The 20,028-nt window shown below is 40.3% G+C and overlaps 1 protein-coding gene across 3 annotated transcripts in view; it reads left to right on the top strand.

Annotated features, from left to right (window-relative positions):
- Positions 1–13,156: 13,156 nt before the first annotated feature.
- LOC122781243 (importin-13-like) overlaps positions 13,157–20,028 on the top strand; it is a 30,362-nt gene continuing 23,490 nt past the window's right edge. For 2 of the 3 annotated variants that reach the window (XM_044044840.1, XM_044044842.1), the window contains exons 1-3: positions 13,157–13,303; positions 13,638–13,724; positions 19,875–20,000. In XM_044044840.1, the coding sequence (XP_043900775.1) occupies positions 13,283–13,303; positions 13,638–13,724; positions 19,875–20,000 (234 nt within the window). In that variant the 5' untranslated portion in view covers positions 13,157–13,282. The remainder of the gene's footprint in view (positions 13,304–13,637; positions 13,725–19,874; positions 20,001–20,028) is intronic. The other variant, XM_044044841.1, reaches the window with a different exon arrangement.

Below are 20,028 nucleotides of genomic sequence, written 5' to 3'. Positions count from 1 at the left end.
CACAAAAGGGTAAATAACACAGGGCAGTCAGTACCCAACAGTATTTAAATAAACACACTCTTCAAGCACAACTTTCACTATATAGTATAATAGATATTTTATATAAAAAAAAAAAGGCCCATTGATTTGTTTTGTATAGCAACATAATGACACATCACACTGCACTTTGTAGCATTTGCCAGATCTTGTGTAGAAGAGAAATGCACCAGTTCTCTCATGGAGACTGTAATCGAAATGTTTTGTCTCCAACAATAAAAGTCTGTGTTAAAGTAAAGGAGAAGAGCTCTACTTTCTGTGGTTACACACTATGTAGTATATACTGTATGTGTTTGCTGGTGCTGAGGTCAAACAAACAGCTGTTCATGTTGTGAAAAGGGAAGAAGGAAACGGCATTGTTTCAAAATACCTTTACTCATACAACAAAAACAACCGTCCATTATCCACATTTGGCAGCAAAGACTCCCTTTGCAGTCAGAATACTTTTGACACTTAAAGGAAATGCATAAATACAGGACCAAAACAGACAACTTCAACCCTAAATTAGGAACCCAAAGTGTCTCATTTAATACTGGATGTTCACATATTATGTGCTACAATAGCCGTCACCAGATCTCAACCGAGACAACACTCCCCTTTTCCATCATCAAAATACAAAACAAGTAAATCAGGAAGTGAATGTGGCTAACTGCGTCATTGTTTTCAAAGGTCTTTGTTCCTGCCCATCCAGACTGAAAGCTTTCAAACTACACCGGACCTTTTCAGACTTCTCCATCGTAGGAGCACTTGGGTAAAAGTGTGATTGTAGCCATAGCACTGAAGCTCTTCTGGGGGCTTATTAATGCTTCCATAAGGCACTTTTGTCTCTGGGTTTTTGCTAAGAATTACTTTTTAAACTACATTTAGCTCCAGTATATGCTTCAGATTCATGTCACTGTGTGTCACAGTTTTGCATTGATGGGGATCATTATTTTATTTCCTGTATGTCTCACATTTTCAAAGTGAAAATACAAGAAAAATCAATAGACTCTTTCTGAAACCTGTCTGCTGGGAACAAGGTGCTGTGTCATTTCAGTCCGTCTAACATTTGAATGTGTTTGATGGATTTTTAGTACAGGAGCAAACAAAAGTGAAAATGTACATAAAGTGTGTTGTTTTTGCACAGTACAGTCATCAGTAGTATTTACAAAGCACAGGACAATGCTAACATTGTGTGGAAAGGACAATGGCCAAACTCGGCCTGCAACTGTCATCGTCTGAATGAGTGCCTCATGTTGAACACGCTCAAGGCTACTTCTTCAAACACAGGCAAGTCAGAGCAGCTACCGGGCCATCAGTGTGTGTGTGTGTGTGTGTGTGTGTGGTTGTTAAAAAGGAAAATCACACAAAATACTGGAAAAGACTTGCAAATCTGGGAGTTAGTTGGCTGCAGTATAAATAGAGAATGCAGAAAAAGCTGACCCTATATACTGTCTAAGGTACGGTCTCCTGGACCGAAGAAGACGCTAGGAAAGAAACATAATTCAACTTGAGCAAGGCAGCAGGATTTTATCACACACAAAAAAAACACTTAAATATATTCAGCCATGCCTTTAAGAAAAACCCACTTAACATCCTCACATGTCATGCGCACGCACACACATAAAAGCATACAACCTATGCACATAAATCTCGTTTTCCTCTCACACACAAAAATATCTGTCCACTTTTTTCACTCCTGAAAGTAAAGTGCAACCTCATTAACTCTATAATTAGGCCATTTGTCATCGTCCCGTTCCTCTCTCTTCTCTGACCTCTCCGTCTGAATATTAGGACGTTTGTCTACCAGATTCTAAAACGTGAAAGTTACAGTAGGCAGGATTTGTTTTGGCATTTTGATCAATAATTCCCACATTAACCTTTCAGCATAATGTAAAATGTAAGTGATCTGAGAGAACAATACTTCTGTATGTCCTCTGGGTTCTATCTACGGCCTTACGGCTAAATCTGTAGCATGGAGTGACAGAAGGGTTTGACCAATCACGGGGCGGTTTGAAGAGAAAGCTGATGCTCTTGTTTGTTGTTCCACTGCACCTATGCCGTATGCAGGTTCCCTCCGGTGGCAACAACTTCCTGTGCTCTAAAGACAAGAGTCTGCAGATCAACTCACTTTAACACACAACAGCGGATCTTCATAGACAGCGCCACTAATGTTGCGGCAGTGAACGGCAGTGTGATGTCAGCCATTGCTGGAGCATTGTTTCCGACAAAAACACCCACACTGTGGGTACGGTTGTGTCTGAGAGCACAACAGACCCACAATGCAGTTTGGCTATTCATGACACAGCTCCCTTCAAAGAGAACGAGAGGTGTTTCAGGCTCCGCCTTGAAAGTGCGAGTTGGCCTTAAGACAAAAAAGCAATATAATGTGTGTCAATAACCGTAAAAGGGTTTCAGAGATGGAGAGCTGTCCTCTGTCACCTCCGAAAACGTGTGGATCTGCAGTTGCTCGTCTGACGAGAGGAGCTCGTGATCCCACAGAGTTTGTATTTCAATAACCTGCAGATGAAACTCAAGCAATTCTGCCTACTGAAGCTTTAACTGGTAAAAGGGAATTATGCTAGAGTCTCCTGGGAAAAGTCTGGCAGGACTGTCTGAATCTGTGTCCAGGTATGAACCGACACACAGCTGACGATGTTGCCTTGTGCTTCACATCTACACTTTCCATCTCCAGGGAAATCAAAACGTATTACACCACCTCAAACAAATGAGTTGAAAAACATCAACCAGTACAGTATTAACAGAGGCCTTCACCTAATTTGTAATTACAGGCATTAAAATAGACTTTCTATAGGGATGCTGCCATGGGGATGTCTTCATTGTCCATTACAGCTTCAGTCACGTCTTCTTCAACATGATCTGAGTAAATGAAAGCAAGAGGTACGTTTGCTTACACCTGCTCAGGCCTCTTTCTGTGTGGTGCAGATTAGGGCAAACAAACGCTGCAGCATGTGTTTGGTTTGAAGGAGAAAATGCAGGGGTTCAGTCATCAGTAGCTGTACATGGACAAAGGTGTGTCCTCCATCATGTCGTCCTGCACAGAAAAATATGTGACACAGACTTCAGTAAATCACCCTCGTTAAAAGTGACTAATTAGGGGTTAATTAACCACTAACTCATTTCAGTTTACAATGTAATTATTAAAGGAACAGTTTGCTGAGAATTCAATCAAAAAAGACAGATGTAATTCATATGGAACTGACAATCAGTTAGCTTAGCTTAGCCTAAACATGCCAGAAAAGGTTCAACAGAAACAAGGCCACTTGTAAGCTGTTCTTATTGATCGCTGCTCAGGTGTGTGGGAGCAGGGAAAACCTCTAAAACATGCAGGACAGTGGGTCTCCAGGACCAGGATTGAGAAACCCTGGTCTATATAGTAGCCCATGACCAAGAGGAAAGGAACTGGGCTTGTAACTGGAGGGTTGCCGGTTCAAATTCTGAGAAGGGTTAAAGGCCCCTGAGCAAAGCACCCAATCCCCCATTGCCCGGTTTGTGTGTGTTCACTACTGGTGTGTAATAAGGATGGGTTCAATGCAGAGGTCACTATCACTAATAGATGTGTGTTATTGCAAAAATAACAAATTCTAACTTTACAGAGCATCAGTGTTGTGTCTGATTAATAAACCTGAAAGCCATTAGTTACAGCTTATGTACAAAAAACACTTCCTTATGAGACAGTGGTGCATATTTGCTTTGTATCAGCGAATCTTATGACACTAAAACGTGACTAAAGCTTGGATGTCACGGCTGTGCTCACCATGGGTAAATCTTGCAGCCTGCGGAACTCTGGTCGGTTGTCTCTTCGGCGCAGTTTGAGGAAGAGGAGCAGAGTGATGATGACGGCAGTGATGATGAAGGCTGTCACCAGGCCGGCCAGCAGAGGGTCTAATGTGGGGGACTCGTGGACCATCATAGCTGAAGAGAAAAAACCGAGCTCACGTGAACAGGATGGACTCGCATGGATTTTGCTTCACATGGTGAAAATGACGGGTTGTTAAACGGCTGTTTGATGCTGGGACTGGATTTAAATGGAGAGAGTTGAGAGTTCATCATGCAGCTGTGGACAGAAATGTCAAACACAGTACGCTGATGTTAACCTTGTCTGTACAGCTCTTGAGCTCACAGTGGAGAAATATATCTATGGGGCATCACTTTTAGGATTTAGAAACAGGACATATATGTAGTATATGCACACAAGACAGCTTTCAAAAACACAATCACCAAGGGAAACTGAACTGTGTGTTTACAAAACTAAAATAAACTCAAATTGTAGGGAAAAGGTGTTTAGTTTTCGTCTTTGTAAATCTATTTCATACATCAGCCTTTAGACACACAGTTAATCCACTGCTGCCTCCATCATCAAGTTCAAGTATGTTATTTTGTGACTTTCATGATAGAGATCTTGCTTTAAGACTGACCAAAGTGACTCCACCAATTAAAAATGCCGATTTCCTCTATTGCCTGTGGTGTGAGTTTCCTGTTAGAGATGAAACGGCAAAAGCATTTCGATTTGATAAGGTGTGTCTTTTGTTAAGTGGACAATCATCTGTATGTGAGACGCTGACTGTGTATTTTTATATATGGATGTTACCATGGAATTTTGTTTTTGTAAACGTTGCTGGTTTTTATATCCTCTGCTCGAATGTAACAACAACAACCACAGAACAGTGAATGCTCACTGTTCCGCCGGCTAATGGAAAAAGGCCAGATGCCAAGTGTGGCCTTATAAAACCGAACAGAGTGAGAGAAGGAGAGAGGTTTTTTTGGCTTGCTGGTCATATTAGAAAAGTTTCTTCTTCCTAAATGATGGCAGCCTAAGGCTGGAAACAGTAGAACAAATGGCGAGAGTAGATCTCAGAATCATTTAGCAGTTGGACAAAGAGGGAGAGGGACAGAAGGAAAAAGAAAACAGAACATTCTCAAGGCCTGAGTCCCATGACTCTCTCTGTCCTGTTCCCAAACAGAGCCATAATTGTCGAGTGCTTGGTGGCGACAGTGCTTGTGGAAGATGGTGATGTGGAAGTGTGTGTGTGTGTGTGTTTAGAAGAGAGGACAGACTTGTGCTGAAAAACAAAGCACAGAATCTCCTTTGTTGTAAAGCCAATTTACTTCTGACTACTCTCAATATATAAAGCCAGTGAATAGTCCAGAACAAATTTATATACCAGTACAGAAGATGCTATGCACTTACTGTCACCACCCACGTTGAGTTGGGAAGGGGTGTCGGCGTGGGCTTCAGCCTGGGCGGCTGGGGTGCTCGGCTGGGCGTTGGTGGACTTCTCTTGTTCTTGGGGTGCAATGGACTGTGACGTGTGCGCGGATGTGAGCATCTGTGTGGAGCTGGTGCTGGATGTGGAACTGGTCTGGGTGCGGGTAGCGGCTGTGGCGGTACTTTCAGGCTGTGGGGCAGAAGTGGTTGAGTGTGTTTTGGGTTCAATGGGCTGCTTTGAGGTGGAGATGGAGTCAGGAGGTAGCGGTGATGGATGGTTGGACGTGTTGGCGGTTGTTGTGTCTACAGAGGCATTGTGAGGTGTGTGCGGGGGGCTTGTAGTTGTGGTGGTGGTGGTGGTGGGGGTGGTGGTGTGAGGGGTGGTGTGGCTCTGTAGGAAGTATTGGGGGTTGTGATGTAATTTCTTCAGTGGTTTCTGGAACAGCAGGTGCTACAGGAGAGGTGGTGAAGGTATCTACAGAAAGAGGAAGACAGTGTTAAAATACATAACATGTGTGTTTTTATATTTTATATTCAATGTGTTGAATTATCTGATCAAGGCATGTGAGGAACTAAAGGGTCAGTTCACCCAAATCCCTCACAACACACGGTACTACTAACTAAGTAGTACTGTATACTAATACTAAAAGTACTAATAACAATTTCCTATAAAAACAAACAATTGACCCTGTGTTCATTGTTAGCATTGTATTTTTATAATGTTTGTGTTCATTATATTTCAACGTTGATGGTTGCCAGACGTTTTACCATAAATCTTACTTTGTCTTTTTGACCAGGACTGTTCAGCCATTGTACTTTATCTTCAGTGCTAATTAGCATGCTAATTAGCACTGAATTAGCAGGCCTGCGACGTAGACTCTTTAAAAAAATGTTAATGCTATAACAACCACATATATAAAATCTGTTCACCTCCATTATATTGAGACAGAGGCAGAAGACTGGAGCTTAAATGAACAAAACCATGGTCTTCACAGATATAACAGCAATTTAAATTGTATTTAAAACGTCTACGCTTGAGTGGAGTGTGTGAACCAGCACAGGCATTTGGATGACAGGGAGAGAGGAGGGAGTGTCTGCGTCTCGAGGCGAATTTCACTTTTACCTTCTCACCGCCTTGTGAAAAGTCACACAGCATTAAATCACTTCTCTCCTCGACGCCACTGCTCAGCGCACACCTCCCTACAAGCAAGTTCTATTGCTCTTCCCACAAATGAAACCCTTTTTTAATCAGCTCATCCATACAATCTTTACTTCACTTTCTCTTAGTCCACCGTCTTATAACAGTGACACTCACTCTGTGGACCATGGAGCGATAAGGACTCTGTTAAATATAGCTCCTAAAGTCTGAGCCACCTGCTGCTGGGCTTCCTACTTCATTCTTCTGAAGTACGACTTAACTTCCACACTGACAAACCTCAAATAGACAGAAATAATAAACAACACATGGTGTTTCTTTGCATGTTTCCCACATCTTCACACATATTCACACTTTTCATTGAATATCTTTAATATGAAGACAATAGTTACCGTTATCTCTCTTTGGTTCGGGCGTCTGAGAGGTGGTTTCCACATCTTTAGTCACATTGCTGCTCAGACTGCTGTTGCCAGTGGAAGTTGCATTTGCATCAGAGCCGTTTAGCACCAGAGCAGGAAGACTGGTTGGTTGCAGGTTCGGCACAGACACACTGACTGCAGCTGGGGCCTCGGTGGCTGCAGCAGCTCCAGGAGTGCTTTGTGAGGCAGCAGCATGATCATTACCTAATGAGGAGAGGACAGCGCCAAAGTGGGTTAATGGCCAGTGCCTGCTGATTCCTAATCTCCAGAGTCATCAATTTAGTAGCTCATTATGGAAACCAAACATTAGTGAATAGACTCCAAAATTATCACGGAAAAATCTGTAATTGTCTCCTTGTATTTTCTCGAAGATCATCCATACTTGGCAGCTGTGTATCAAAGGACCTGAGGAAGCCAAGTGTTTTTTGGATGAGCAGTTTTCAAGGGCCCTTGGGGCCAAGGACGTGCCGCCGCCGCTGATAGCAATGGGAGACAATGGTGCGTCACTTGGTACACGACAGGGAAAAAGTTAGACTCACGAACATCGACAACCAGCATGTACGTTCTACGTCTGTGTGACAGAATACCAGCAGGTGACAGTAGTCTGTAATCATCATCGGTAAAAAGGAAACCACAATGCTGCACACACTGCACCAACGAGGGCTAGGATAGGATGAAAATGTGCAGATGTTTTATGATAAGCTGTAATGACATTTTAAAACGCCCTTATTAGGCCTGATGCCACAAGTTTGCTGTGGTTTGATTCGATGTAGGGCTGCACACGTCCTTTTCTCGCCTTGGGGCCCCTTAAATCTCTTGAGATGCTCCTGCATATAGTCTCAAAAAGTGTGGAGAACATGAGTCAAGACAAGCCGGTGCTTATCCAAACACAATCATTAAGGCTGGAAAAAAATGTACATGCATATTTTACTTTTACAAGAAAAGGTTATTTTAATTACGTCACATTAGGACTGCAACTAACAATTAATGTCAGAACATGTTGCTCAGTGTTTCCCAAACCTCGAAATGATGTTTCTTTGTTATATGGAGCAAAGAATCCAGAAAATATTCACATTTAACAAGCTGAAAATTAATTGTTGCAGTCTTACAACATCAGTCAGTGAGCTGTTTCACACCATTGAAGTGTTAGTGAGAAAAACATAGAAATATCATTTGTATTTTTCACGTGCATGTTTTTCCTGAGCAGTCAAGGACACACAGTATGTGAAGGCTGAGGAAGTAGAAGGTTTTTTTTTTGACAATAATTATGTTCCTTTGACTGAATGCTGTTTATAACTTTGTATGGAAACTTATTGGAAGCGACAGATGCAACAAAATATTGAAACTAAAGAAAATAAATCATCAAAACAGACTTGAATCAGCAGAAAGTATCCGCCAAAAAGTATTGAAATGAGTCTCTCTGTGAGGTCCTCCTCATCTCCATATTTGGAGCCACTGAGCTAAAAAGCTTGTGGAAATTGCAATAACTCAAAACACACCGCCACATTAATGTAAAACATCATTGCAGACGACCACATAAAATGAAGGAGGACTAACTTTAACTTTTACTTTGCATGGCATCGACTGCAGCCCACATGAGATGTACGTCATGTTTTGGTCTTTGAAGTAATATCATTTTAATGAAGACCTTCCATATTTCTGTCTCTCTTTCCTCTTCTCCTTGATGTCTTTAATACTGTACCAGACTTCTTCTCCCTCTGTGTCCTGCTTTCTTTTGATGAAGACCAGAGAACTAATGTCATGTAATGTCATTACTGGTCAGTTGCTCGCTGTGGTGATGCCTTTCATTACCTATGTAATTACTCACACAGCTAATCGGCACACACATGGTGGGAGGAAGGTGGACACAGAGAGAGAGAGAGCGAGACGGGTACAAAAATAGACACAGATAAATAGACAGAGGTGTTTGGTTAAATAATACTGGCCTTGTTCCTGAGCGCCATTATAGCAGCTCATGGGTCAAACGTTGAAGTAGTATGTCTATTTTTGTGTCGTACAATACAGCCACTGTTTCCACTGTTACAACGCTCCACATATGGAGGCTCTGACAGCCTTTTTTTTCTTTCTCCGATTGCCTCGTACCTGGGGAAATAGCTCTTGCTCACTCCTTGACCCTGCCAGTGAGAGGAACAGCCAAGCGTTTCTCTGTAAGCAGATGTCTGCTGCTTCAGCAGCACCCAGCGTTGGCAGCACCAGTACCAGTAATGAGTAATAGCCTCTGTGTAAACGCTTCTGTGAAAACACCCAGCGCTGCTTTCACAGCATGTGATAGGGACGTTTTTGTTTTTGTAGATTTGAAGGGATTTTACTTGCAACTGGAATTGAAAAGAGCAGGACAAAAACGTCTGTGTGTGTGTGTGTGTGTGTGCTGTGCTCTTTTCCAGTCTCTGTCACATTAAACTACATGTAAGAGCCTAAACAGAGCAATCTTTATTATTATTATTATTACTACTATTATTGTTATTGTTATCATTATTATTAGTAGTATTATTATTATTAGTAGTAGTGGTAGTAGTAGTAGTATTTTAAAGTTTATTTTTATTGATCAAGTATTTTTGGTTATTGTATTTTTAATCCTTGTGATTTTGCTTTTATACACAATTAAGGTAAGACCATTTGGTGTATTTGGTGAATGACCTAAAAATATATAATAACAACAAGTAACAACAAATATAACAACTAAAGGGATTCTTAAAATCTTATATTTATTTATTTATTTATTATATTAATGTTATGTCGCAACCTTCTTGTGTGTCTTGTTTTTTGTATCTGTGTTATTACTGTGGTATATTTCCTGCCGCGTTGACATTTTGAATTTCCCCCTCTGGGTATTAATAAAGTTTTATTCATTCATTCATAAGCCATAAAACATAGAGGACAATTTCAAATATTTCAAAAAGTAAACTATCTGGAAATAAAACTAAGATAAATGTGAATGGAATATGTTAATAAAGTGTCACATCCATGTTTCCTCGAGCTCAAAACAATGAATTAACATATATAATATATAATAATGATTAAAAAAATGTATATCTGATAAACAATAAACATCTATTCTCTCATGTCTGTATGTTTTACACATACAGGAGAATAATACAGTGATGTATTGTGACGTATGCATCTGGTCTCAGCAACAGCTGAAGCTGCTGCACTGGGTTTGCACTGATTTTGAATTTGCCATCAACGTCTACAACTGTGGCTGAAAGTCAATTTGCAGTTAAATGACTGTGTCCTGCTGCACACAGTCATTTATCACACTGTACTTCCTAAACACTAAATGTCCTCCAGCATCAGTTCCCTCTTTTCTGTCCATCTGAGTCTAGGCTTGATGAGCTCAAGGATCAGTTCTTTTTTTTTTCAAATGTCAGGTTAGTCTCATTTGACATTTTATAATATGAGAGGTGTTGATGGAGGTGGGGGAGCGAGAGAGAGAGAAGGGGGCAGAACAGGTAGGGAGAGAAAGAGGAAGGTGGGGGAGAGTGAAATACAGGATGTGTGTGTGAGGTGTGTAAATGTTGCACTGAGGGAAAAGGGAGGAGTCAGTGAGGAAGTGATGTAAGAGATTAATTGTGAGGCTGTTGAAACAATAAACAAAAAAGAAACAAACTCAAAGAGTCATTTGTTCGCTGTAGATGGCAAACAGACAAAAAGGAACTTAAATTATGTTCTGACGAGGACAAAAGTTATCTATCTATCTATCTATCTATCTATCTATCTATCTATCTAGGTGAGGCATGATTGTGGTCGACATGCGACTTCTGTTTTGGAGATTCAAATCTGTTTATGCAGTCACTCTATAGAGACGGGCTCCCTATAGATATGTTTATGTGGTGAAGATGCAGTCTGGGATTAGGTAGACTGCTGCTGCTGCTGCTGCTGCTGCTTCATGTTCTTTTGCCTGTTGCTTCATGTACATAACTACTTGCATGCTCTTACTAATATTGTGTTATGTTTTTTTTTTCTTTTTTTACTGTCTGCTCTTACTAATATTGTACATTTTTGTGTTTGTTTTAGCTTTGTCATCATTCCAGATGTATTATCATGGATTATGTGTCAGGATTGTAATTACATGTGTTTTATTTAGGACTTTTATTCTTGATTTGCTTTTCAGGGAGCATATAGAACACCCAGGCCATTAACTACTGAAGTAGTTGTGGAGTGGGGTGGAGTGGCTCAGTGGTTAAGACCCTACCTTGTGTACCAAAGACATCATGGTCGCAAGTTCGATTCCACCCCTGGCAAATTGTACTTGATTCCATTGTAAGTCGCTTTGGATAAAAAGCGTCTGCTAAATGACATGTAATGTAATGTAAAAGTAGCCTTGAGGTTAACTCTGGTATATTTACAGTTGCACTTTTTTGTTAAGAGTATGTGAAGTCATGACAGCACAACACAAGTGTGTGAGTGAATGTTCTTGATAAAACACAGCATGATTTATGCCCACAAATAAATGATTTACTGTGTAACACCAGCCCAAACAAAGCATGTCAAACAACACAAAGTCAAAGTAACACTTCCTACCATGGTCAGCTGATCCCATGTTGATGAGCAGCAGCGCACAAAGGACAGTCCAGAGTTTGGTCTCCATCATCATCATCATCTTCTTCTCTCTCCTCTGGCAACACAGTAAGGAAATGTCCAGAGAAGTCAAGAAATCCAAGGCAGATCTGTGAAGTGTCTACAGCAGACAGTGTCTGTGAGTGTATGCGTGGCTGGAGCTAAAGAGACTGAAGGAGGAGGAGGGTGAGAGTCCCGACTCTCTCTCTCTCTCTCTCTCTCTCTCTCTCTCTCCCCCTGTGCCACGTGTTCCCCGTTGGCTCTGACTCTGTGCCATGGCGCACATTCAGCTCAAAGACTGACACCTACAGTAGCATCAATGTAAATTACACACACGAACAAAATCAGTGCACATCAAATATGACTTTAATTGGTAACAATAATGATAATACTACTAATAATAATGACAACAATAATAATAATAATAACAACAATAATAATAATAATTATTATTATTATTATTATCAGTAGTAGTATTATTTAAGGTATTCATGTCCTGGACAAAGGTGGACACAGACATTTCAGGGATAGTAATTAAGTGATTCAATAAAATGACTATATATAAAACAATACCTAAATAACTCAAGTGCACTTTTATTTGGGAATTGATGCCACAGATCACTTAAAAAAAACAAAAAAACATAGACAAATAATTGATTAAAGTTTTTCATAGAAGGCCCCCTTACAAGGTGAAAAAGGTGCAGGTGCTTGAGCGCCACCTGGGGGTCTCTGTGCATGTTCCCGGAAGTTATTCACAGATATGAATTTGCATCATTTTAGTGTTTGTACTAAGATCTAAAACACTACATGTTTTAGTTGTTTGCTGGTGAAGAAGATGACTAACTTGTTCCACACGGTGGCACTGTTGTTCTTCAGCTGAAAACTGCCTCGTGAGGAACAAAACCCCCAACATTTGATTTGATAACATCGCAGTCATTTACACGACAGTATATTTACAATACTCTCTATTTTTAGACGATGTTGCTCCAGTGAGATTACACTCTCCCACCAGTCATGGTTATTTCATTTTCCACAGATGATGAGACATGTAAATGACGACAAGATGGATGTTGTTTACGGTAGACATAATATAGAAATTATAAATATGGCCGTATGTCACATTTAAACGTTCATCGATGGATATTCATGTGCGTTTGCCCACATAAACAGATACAAACCGAGGCAAAACTGCAGTTTTAGATTTCCGCAATTCAGTGTTTACCAGTCGGAATCACGCCACTGTTGCATTCATGTGTATGTGGTTTGTCATTATCCGCAACTGAACCGTTATAATATATGTCCAATTCCAGTTACGTCATTATGACTTGTCACACATCTACAACAGCATCCCGTCTATCTAAAACTTAGAATAAGACACCAAGATACCTAAAAAGGACACTGTATATATCTTCAATTGAGAGTAATTAAATATATGTCGAACTTGGATTGTGACTAGTCATAATGACGTTGTCTGAAACTGCAACTGGATCGTGGAGATTTATAATGACAAACCCTATACATAATGAATGGCAAAGGTGACTACTACTTTTGACTAATAAAAATGGAATTGCAGATATGTGAAACTAGTTTTGAATGGTAAAAATGACCTTGCAGTTAGTGAATATCCCGTTTATAGATTCAACGTTAAACCCACTCGCCATACACTCCAGTCCGGCAGGTGGCGGTGATGCACCGTTGCCAGTCGAATGCCAAAGAAAACGAAGAAGAAGTGTCAGAAGGCGCTCCTCTCCGCGGTGACAGAGGCAGAGCAGAGGCAGAGCAGAGGCGGGGAGCTGCCCCATCATCGTCTCACACAGAAAGGTGTGAAATATCGGTCGTTTCGACGTCGCGGAGACAAAACACGGAGACGGCGCTGTTGTGATAATGCTGTCACACCCTGAACATGTTAGTTTACCCGTCTCGCTTGGCGCCATTTGACACCACTGTAGCGTTCAGTTACATGCTTTGCTTCGTTAGCTAGTCTGGCGTTAGCATAGTACCGCTAGTGGTTGCTATAGTGTTTTGCTATAGGAGGTTTGCGCCAGCTAGCTCGTTAAATGAGCTAATGTTAGCTTGCCGGTTGGCTTCTGTTGTTGTCTTCGTTAAAACGCAAATGTACCGTGCAGCCTACGTATGTGCTCCGGTTGCTTTTGTACGAGTGTTGCGGAGTCAACACGGTATTGAAGAGAAGTTTTACGTTGGTCGATAGCTTCTGAACATGTTGCTCCCTGTTTGACAGCTTCGTGTCAGCGGAGATATGGAGACACCGGGGAGGATAGCAGCCACACCAGATGCCCTGGACGTCACGGTGGAAAACGTGGAGAAGGTGAGTTTTGTCAGCAGTCTGTACGCTTACACAACACAGGTCGTTTATGGTTTTGAATATAAATGTCAACTCACTCACTTGTATTTATGGCACTTTTTCTCACATCCTCTCAATCAAATGTCCCGCCTGTATTTAATAAATCTATTTAGTACAATAATAAATAGTGTTTCTCATGTACTTGCCATAGTGAAATGTGCATGTTGCATATTATGTAAATATCTACCTTATATCTTTTATATTATTCTTCTCATTATTTTGCGTATACCACTTGTTTACCTCTGACCTTTTGCTGCTGTAACACGTGAATAAGCTCCATGTGGGATCTAATCCAAAACACAGCTGCAGAAACCGAATTTGCTTAGTAACCATCTTTTACTTATATGTTTATATCTGTATTTGGGATTCAACTTATTTATCCCCAATTGCAATTATGTCTGTGTCTTTAAATGTACTTTACTGAATGGCCAATATTCTGTTTGACTGAATCGATAAGAGCAAAATAACAGGTTGTAATTAGCCAATGCTTTGCCATGTTGTGAAATGCTTCTGGGTATTGTTTGTTCTATTTTTGATTGTTTGTCAATGTGTGTGTGTGTGTGAGTGTGCGCATTATGGCTGCAACTACAACTCAACTAAATGATTATTAATCAGTTACTAAATAAACATCTAGTAGGTGTTTGTATTTATGAATTATTATTATTATTATTAACTGTATTATTTATAAATAATATGTGATACATCGATTCTTCATATGAATATATTTTGGTGTCTTTGCTCCTCTGTGGTAGTAAACTGAATATATTTGGTTTGTAAAAATCCAGACATTTGAGGACTTAATTTTTGAGGTCTGAGAGACAGTCATTTTATGGATAAAATAATTGTACTATTGGATGATTACAGAAATAATCCTTAATTGCAGTCCTGGTGTACACACCTGGTTGCTTGTCTGTGCTGACTGCCAAGTTGCTGTGATCAATCTCCCTTCTGGGTGGCCACTAACTTGGACGAGAGCATATGGATGGGAGGATGAGTGAGACTGAGGAAGGTGCTCCTTTGGAGGAGCAGAGTGGATGTGATGAGATGGCTTAGGGGGGAGGGGAGGGTCGGACAGGGTGGATGTATGTGACAGTGCCAGTAAAAGAGGAGGAGGAAGAGGGGGGGCAGAGATGAGGGTTTGTGATGTGACAGATATGATTAGAGGCAGGTTTGTGGGAGAGAAGTACATTCCAGCAGGGGAAATGGCTCAGCTTGATACCTTGGTTTCTGGTTCAATAATAAAAGGATGAATGACAAATGGCAACCAGTTCCTGTCTCCCTTTTGGGACAAAATCAGTTTTCATTTGTTTGTGTGGAGAACATGTTTTATGACATTACGAAAAATAATATATAAAAAGAAAATCTCCACATTTTGCTTAAGTTGGAGAAAACAGAGTAAAACAAAGTAATACAAATTGTATTTATACCTAGAAAACATACACACAATACTGAGGTATTATAATGTGTAAAGGTTTACACATAAAACTGTTGTGTATGTGTCTTGGCCATAAGTGAATCATTACTTGTAAGAATACCTCACTGAAAATTAGTGAGAAAATGACTTCATAGTCATATGTCAAGAATACATTCGGTTTTCACACATGCCGAGATTGTGCAGGAAGCAGAGCTGACCAGTAACAGCAGTGTGAAGCTGGCCATTAATGTCCTGATTCATCCTTTGTTGAGGGTTTATGTTTGAATGTTTTAGTTGCCATTACTCTGCCTCAAGTGCTACAGCACAATCTGCAATCTCATTAGCTGTTAAAACATGACAGAAAGCATCTGAAGTATCATTCCCAGCAATGGCTATGAGCATTTTTGTAATTACAAATGGGTGAATGAATGAAACCAAGCCAAGTTTGTACTCCACATTGCATTTCAAAAGTCACAAGATATTGTATATATATATAAGCTTGATTATTTGCCTTTGATGACTGTTTCCACATAATTATGGAGTCAGTTCATTCAGTGGAATAAGAACAAGACAAAAGATTCCCTTAGAGTCATTATGTCCACCTGAAAGCTGTATCTTAGTTTCTGCATCACAACACCAGCTCAGAAAAATCAGAGATATTAATTTTTTACTCTGCCAAACAGTCACAGCAGCAGATAACTGTAGACATACACCCACAACAAACACAACAATGTTGTGTTCATCTGAGGACATCAATAGAAGAAGAAGTCGAGCAACTACAGGAGCAGCCTCAATATCTAAGCAAGTGGGGAAAAAAAGACCAGAGAGAAGTAGAAGTGCAGAATTGATACTTTTGTGTAGTGGGCTGTGGTGGAGATGATGGTTCCTGTCCCAGTGTTTGTACGTGTCCAATAGAAAGGTCTTTGTTCAGTCTTGGGGTCTGTGAAACAAAGAACCTAATTGTCAATAATTGTATGTGTTGAATGAATGGTTTTATATAGTGCCATACATTTCTGCTTGATTATACTTAGATTTAAGATTAATTGCTGTCTACCAAGCAATTGAATTTTAGAGTAATTTCACCAGTACTGTACTGTTAAAGTTCACGCAACAACTACTGTACCACCAGAACGAAGCACAACACTGCAGTGGGTCAACTTCTTGCTTAAGGGCACCTAGTCAGGGACAGCTTTATGTCACCATAATTATTCGTGATCATCTGGTCAGGCCACTACTTGCACAGGATGCTGCTGTCCATCGAAAGGCTTGGTTTAACATCTGCCTTTTGGTCTTCATCTGAAATTTAGATCGGACACAACAAGTGCTGCACTCATTCATATTAAATGATGTTATAGTATTTTAAAAAGGATTATTCTCATTGCCTGGTGGCTAAATGTCACAGAACATAGCAGAGCAGAGAAATCAAACACAGAAATATTCTCCTTGGTTTATTGACACCACTTTTTCACATCTAGTATCAATACCTTGAGTATCTACTGGTATTGGCTTATCTATTTATTGAGCAGTTAAAAGCAGAAATTAGGGATCGTAATATTGATCGGTTTCATGGCTGCAAATCTCATGATAAATCAGTGTGTCCATGATTTTTGTGTTAAATGTCAGATTATTAAGAATTGATTTTTTTTGTTCCTGGGTGAAAAACAGTGGTTGGCTACAAACTTCTTTGGCCCGTTTCACATCACATTCACAAGTTTTTTTTGCTTATCTCTTGTGTTTGTGCAATGTATTTACATTTCAGCATATTGCCTTGTATTGAACTGTTGTTGTTGTCGTCTTTGAAAACATTTATATTACAATAATTAATTGCAGAATATATAGATGGGTTTGAAAGGCTTATGCACACACACACATGCAAACACTTGTACACTGCTCATGCAGTGGTAACATTACATTACATTACATTACATGTCATTTAGCAGACGCTAAAAGCGACTTACAATGGAATTGAGTACAGTCAGCGAGGGGTGGAATCGAACTTGCGACTATTGCGACCATGATGTTTTTCGCACATAGGGTACCGGTCTTAACCACTGAGCCACTCCACCCTTAATTCTCACGACACCTACCTGCTGTAGGTGAACTTTGTTTTTGAGCAATCAGTTCTTTACAGTGTCAAACTCTGAGCCATTGCAGTGGACAGAGAGCAGTGCTGGTACTGTAGTGCAGAAAGCAGCATCACACCACGAACCCATCATGACACTGTTATAACCGTGAGAATCAAAGACCTGATTAGGAATGATGGTTAGAGTGGGAACAAAGAAGAACAGTTTGAGTGATCGAGTGCGTGCGCGGGTGGTTGTTGACAGCAGACGGCCAAGACAGAAATTAAGAATATAATGTTGCCCACAGTGATAAAAATCTCAGCACATGACAAAGCAATTACACTTGAGCACTACCAGTGCAAATAACCCTTTTACATAATTTACATAATTCAGATGTCTGATTACATCCAATCATTTAATTAATTAACAAACCCTTTCAACGCATTTTTTGTTCCACCTTGAGCTTATATGTATTTCTGTGGTAATACTTGTAATGGATTAGGGCTGGGCAAAAACATTTATTTGAGCAAAGTCATTCATTGCAGACAATATTATGACTACATTGGTTTTTCTATGTGAGTTGGTGGGTGTGAGCATCTATCAGCTATAGTAAATCTGTTTTTATTTGTCAGAGCAGATGGTGAAGCTCTCTGTCACTGAGCCATGTTTTTTTCACTTGCGTCCCTCTCCCCTTCGTCCTCCTTTTGGAAGAGGACAGGAGAGCAGGCTAATGACCTTTGGCAGGGCCTGCCAAGAGCATGCCATCCTCAGGTGAAGCCAGGTGGTTCAGGCAGGTTGCCTCCATGTCTCCATGCTGCCTCAGCTACAAATAAATATGGCCCCTATTTTAACTATTTTAAAGAAGAAATTAGAGATGGAGTAGAACTAACTGCTGCGTATCTGGCATGACTTCTGGGAGGAGCAAGGCGATGGTTCTTTGTGAGAAGATTAAAGCAGCAAAATGAAGAGACTGTCTTTGCTTTGATAACAAACCAAAAAAGAACAGACATGCTCAGACACAGGCATGGTTGCTGTTTTGAATAAGGAGATGTCTGGTCTGTGATCACACAGTGGACTGTGGTAATCATCTCCTGTGAAGTCCAATATCACAGCCTAATTTACAGAAAAGACAGAATTGAGCTGACGAAGAAAAAGACTAAAATGTTAAGGCATTTTATGTTGTAAGCAAGATAATGATTCACAGAAAACTTGGACAAATCACAGCACTTAAATATTTAATCACGTATTGATCTGTTTATTTTTCAATAACGTAAACATGTTTGATGTTCATGGAGCAATGACACCCAACGGCTAGGATGGTGATATATACAGTATCTGCTATGCTCTGCTGGCACCTATAGCTCCCTCTCACACATATACAAGTGCCTGTCAACTCTCTGCAAACAGTCTGCTCATTAACTCACTGCCAGCTGTACTCATATTATTGTACAATATGTAGAGACATAGATAATTCTGTTGTGGGGTCGGCCTGTCCATCGCCATTGCTTGTAAACATGAATTAGAACATTTGTCAGTAGATCAATAAACCAAGTGGTTTGTTACATGAATAGCATTCCCGTTAAAGGTCCAATATCTAGAATTTTGTAGGGAGCAATTATTCATGTTTGTTTTCTGACTTGAACTCATGGTTATGTCCATATTTAGTGGGGCATTGTCTGCATGAGACGCATTCAACACAGGAGGAGAATCTCCAGAGGATTCAGGTTAGGGGTGGCATCTGGCTTGAGCATGCAGGAAACAGCTCACTCACCTGTTCAATCACTGTTGATCCTACGAGGTTTCTCCATCTGTGTTCTCACATCAGCTGAAGAATCTCTGTAGCATCGCAGACATTTGTGCTCACACATACTTGGGCTGGGCATCGCTACTGATTTTCTGAATCGATTTCATTTCATATGTATATACTGTATAATATAATATATTTCCATGACCATGGTAGTCTTGTGAAATTTGTGTATAGCACACAGAGAAAAGCATATATTAAAAGCTTGAGCAGAGGATTTTGCAACAATATTGGTTTGGACATATGAATTGCAAAATCATATGTCCAAGAAGAGATGAGAAATACGTTTTAAGTACAAGAAGGATGCAGAAGTTTAATGGCTGGGAGGAGGTAGAAAAGAGAGAGTGGTTGATGTTGGAGAATTAATTGTGAGCAGGCTTCAGGGGTGAAAGACAAGGATCAGAAGCTTTTCCCAGAGTTGCCTGTCAGACACTGGCTGTCAGTGGTTTCAGTTCAGTGACCATATATATACAGTGTGTGTATGTATATATATATATATATCCCCCCCTTTATTTCCCTCACTTGCATTCATACGTAATCTCCTTTCTCTTTGGTTTTCTCCTTCTTGCTCTCCTTGTATTCAAGTACTCAAATTACTCACTGCTGTACTGGAGTACAGCTATTTTCAGGTCATTGCTTTCCCCATTGTCCAGGTTAACGTCACAATAAACTGCTGTGTGCCTGTGTGTTTGCCTGTTAGCGAGTGAGAGAAATGCTGTTTTTGCAATGTAACCAGTTCTTTGTTAGAAGACAGATTTTTCAAATATGTTCAACCATCTTTTAGTTACTGTTGACTCACACTTGTATTGTTGTTTTTCCTCCTTTCTTCGTAGGCCCTCCACCAGTTGTACTATGATCCCAATATAGAAAACAAGAATCTGGCCCAAAAATGGCTAATGCAGGCTCAGGTCTCGCCTCAGGCCTGGCAGTTTTGCTGGGTCCTGCTGAGCCCAGATAAGGTACAGTGAATGTAAACACACAGACACC

The sequence above is a fragment of the Solea senegalensis genome, linkage group LG14 (genome assembly GCF_019176455.1).
Source record: "Solea senegalensis isolate Sse05_10M linkage group LG14, IFAPA_SoseM_1, whole genome shotgun sequence".
NCBI classification, from domain to species: Eukaryota; Metazoa; Chordata; class Actinopteri; order Pleuronectiformes; family Soleidae; genus Solea; species Solea senegalensis.
This window is presented reverse-complemented; position numbering and strand designations above follow the sequence as displayed.